The 3678-nt window shown below is 44.9% G+C and overlaps 1 protein-coding gene across 1 annotated transcript; it reads right to left on the reverse strand.

Annotated features, from left to right (window-relative positions):
* Positions 1 to 344: 344 nt before the first annotated feature.
* Positions 345 to 1859, reverse strand: IQCF2 (IQ motif containing F2). Its single transcript, XM_007984422.3, has 3 exons — positions 1790 to 1859; positions 1526 to 1618; positions 345 to 779 (listed from the first exon to the last, which is right to left on the reverse strand). Exons 1-3 carry the CDS (start codon positions 1805 to 1807, stop codon positions 399 to 401), a joined length of 492 nt encoding a protein of 163 aa, XP_007982613.1. The 5' UTR covers positions 1808 to 1859; the 3' UTR covers positions 345 to 398.
* Between the last annotated feature and the right edge of the window lie 1819 nt (positions 1860 to 3678).

The following is a 3678-nucleotide window of genomic DNA, read 5'->3' on the forward strand; positions in this document are numbered from 1 at the left end:
AGGCATCCCAGACCCCAGCCGACCTTGATTCTCGGTTGACATAGCAGAGCCCAGTAGTCCATCCATATGTGCAGCGGTGCCCAGAATCTTCAGGAAGATGGAGCCCAATTGCCTCCCAGATCCCCCAGTGAGAAGAAAATAAGGTTGGGAATGGGAACTGGGACTTCTGGCTCTGTCATATATCAGGATAGACTGGGGCTTCCTATGGCCATTGTCAGTCCAAAACAGGGTCCATGGACACATGGGGCAAGCCTCACTGAAATTCTTTCCCAGGGGGAAGAGGAAGCAGCAAGGTCCAAGTCTCAAGAATCCCATTAGCTGGGGGAGCCCGTGAGACACACCAGACCAGGTTAGACCTTTAATAGGGACAGTAGACACAGTGCCCTTCTTGCCAGCCCTTAGGAGTTGATGATCTCAATGTGGAACTGCAGGTGAGTGGCTGTGACCACACAGTGGCCCCGGAGGAGAGCGCAGGTCTGGCAATTGTGGCATTGCCAGTGGCCCTGGATGACGTAGATGGCGTTGAGCACCTGGCAGTATCTCCAGTGGATGCGCCACATACGGACCAAAGACTGGAGCTTGATCACTGCCCTCTCTCTGGTTGCATAGGCGATCAGAGCTGCTTGCCGTTTCTTCTCCAGCACCCTGGACAGCGTCATCCGCCACCAGGACTGAATTATCCAGGCCCTGAGGGCTGCATGCAGCAGTGTCCTGCGCACCAGGGTGCCCCGCCACCAGGCCTGGATCTTTACAGCTGCTTTTGTTATTCTAAGTTTTGCCTAGGCAGAGACAAGAGAGATCACTCAGAAAACTTCCTGCCACTAACTTCTAGGATCTTCCTGGAAGGAGCCTGGATTTTCTCTCTCAACACACAGCCCTTCCTCAGAGTTCAGGGGAGTTAGCAGGACACTGACTAGGAGCCAGCGGACCTGATGGTGACCTTCCTCTGCCACTGTGGACACATCATCTCAATCTTAGAGTCACAGAGTCCTTCTCCAGACTATCTCTGCAGTGCATGGATCAAGGAAAAAACCATTAATAACTAGAAGGGTGCATTAGCGATGTGCAGGACCTTGTTAGTCACACTGGGTTTGGAAAGGCCTCATAACCTTCTGGCTGGTAATTCTCTGCTAATTCCAGCCCCAAACCACTACAGGCTGATTTCTGTCTGCCACGACCATTTTTCAATACTGTGGTAGATGGTAGATTTTCAATACCCTGACCACATGTTCTACTCCAAGTCTTTCCATATTTTGAACAGTCTACTCTTTAATTCCAAGTTCTCACATTCTCACCTCTCAGCCTCATGCATTTCTTGATGGTTTTCATTCTTTCCAATCACTCTCAATGTCTCAGTCACGCCCAGATCCAGACAGCCCAGGCTGAGAAGGGGATGGAGGACAAATGAGCCAACATTGAGTTGACTCCTAATTAGACTCTGGATCCATAAGAGGCAAAGTCCCACACCTCATGATGTAGATATAAATGTTCTGGATTTCTCTTAACTACATGGAATTCTTCTCACCTTGACTTTATGCTGTTTTTTCTTCTGCACTGTCTTCCATTCAATGCTTTCTTCAACATCCTCAATTATAATTAAAATTAAATTGCCTTTGGTCTGTCATCAGAATTAAATGGGAAATACATAAATGAGTTAAGACTGTTTCTCTCTATAGCTCTATACAAAGACAATTACTACTTTAACATCCTCTCTTTTCTCAAGTCCTGTAAAGCCCAGGGAGATACCCACCCACCCCTGGTCCACCTAATAGATCTGGCCGTCTCTTACACAAAATCGAACCCTCATGGCCTGTCTTTAGATGGTTCATTAGCCCTGATTTCTCTGCTTCCCAAGGTCTGGCATGAGTAACATGAGTGAGGAGAGAGCTCTGAATTCACAATTGCATTGTGACATAGGGATTGGTGCATCTGCCACAGAGATGGGTCTCTGTCAGAAATAAACTCCAAGGGAACTTGCACTGTAGCAGGATGAGCTGCAGACAAAACCCCTCAGACACTGGTTTAAAGAAGGAAGAGGTTTATTTGGCCGGGATCTTGGCAGACTTGTGTCTCAAGAACCAAGCTCCCCGAAGAAAGAGTTTCTGACCCTTTTAAGGGCTTTCAACTCTAAGGGGTCCACGTGAAAGAGTTTTGATAGATTGAGAGCACATGTGGTTAGAGTAGGGGGGTTAATCTTTAAACCTCGGGCCTGGTCAGTGGCACTGGTTGGTCTTGCCACTGACTTCATTCCTGTTGTTCTTCAGCTTTTACTTCCTCCTTCTCTTCAGAGACAGGAGACAGTAAGAGAAATGACCTGTCTCCTCAGTACCACCTGTCTACTTGCCTACTGTCAGAGATGTGTCAGAGCTGAGGGTGGAAAAATAGAGCACTTGAGTGCCATTCCATAGCAGGGCTCTCCTCATGTGAAGTCCATCCACAGTCCCTTGTCATTATCAGCGGCATGGCAAAGCAGGGAGGACCATGACAGTGCATCCCCATATCGCTCTCCAGTGTCTGGTGAGATTTAGCACTTCCTGTCTTCCCTTGACTCAGTGCCTCACAATGCCTTGCGAAACTAGAAAAAGATACACCAGACGAATCCAGAAAGCAGTCAAATAAAGATCAAAACTTAAATTAATGACATAGAAAACAAAGATGGGTAGTGGAAAATAAATTTAAAAGAGTGTTCTGACAAGACTAGTTTTAAAGATACACAGTTCACCAACTTGGGTAATCAAGAAAGAGAACGAAGTGGAATGAAAAAGGTGAGATAGCCACAGGGAAATTTAAATAAGTACAAGGAAATATTAATGGTGACAAATTTGAACACTAAGAGAAAAAGATTTTCTTTCTTTCTTTTTCTTTTTTTGAGATAGGGTGTCACTCTGTTGTCCAGGCTGGAGTGCAGTGGCACAACTTTGGCTCACTGCAGCCTTGACCTTCTTGGGCTCAAGTGATCCTCCCACCTCAGCCTCCTGAGTAGCTGGGACTACAGGCACATGCCACCATGCCTGGCTATTTATTATTTTCATTTTTTGTTCTTTTATTTTAAAAAATATGTATTTATTTAGATATGGGATCTCACTATGTTGATTGGGCTGGTCTCAAACTCCTGGGCTCGAGTGATTCTCCCATCTCAGCTTCCCAAAGTGCTGGGATTATAGGTGTGAACCACCATACCTGGCTGATTTAAAATTCTAGGAGTTTTATAGCTTTAGCTCTTACATTTAGATCTTTGATCCATTTTAAGTTTTGTGCATGGAGTGAGGGTAGGTTCAAATTCATTCTTTGATTGTGGATGTCCAGTTGTTCTGGCATAATTTGTCAAAAAGACAATTGTTTTCCCATTGAATGGGCTTGGCACCCTTGTCAAAATTAAATTGACCATAGATATATGGGTTTCTTTCAGACTCTCAATTCTATTTCACTGACCTATATGTCTGTCTTTGTGCCAGTACCAAACTGGTTTGATTACTGTTGCTTTGTGGTAAGTTTTGAAATCAGGAGGCGTGGGTCCTCCCACTTTATCTTTTTCAAGATTACTTTGGCTATTCTGAGTCTCTTGAGTTTCCATATGAATTTTAGAACCAGCTTGTCAATTTCTGCAAAAGAAGTCTGCTGAATTCTGATAGGAATTATGCTGAATATGTAGATCAATTTGGGGAATATTGTCATTTT

Source organism: Chlorocebus sabaeus, chromosome 22 (genome assembly GCF_047675955.1).
Source record: "Chlorocebus sabaeus isolate Y175 chromosome 22, mChlSab1.0.hap1, whole genome shotgun sequence".
NCBI lineage: Eukaryota > Metazoa > Chordata > Mammalia > Primates > Cercopithecidae > Chlorocebus > Chlorocebus sabaeus.

Coding starts and splice junctions, on each gene's coding strand:
- IQCF2 (XM_007984422.3), bottom strand. Junction 780..1,525: donor AAAAACAGCATAAAGTCAAG/GTGAGAAGAATT, acceptor GTCTCTGCCTAG/GCAAAACTTAGAATAACAAA.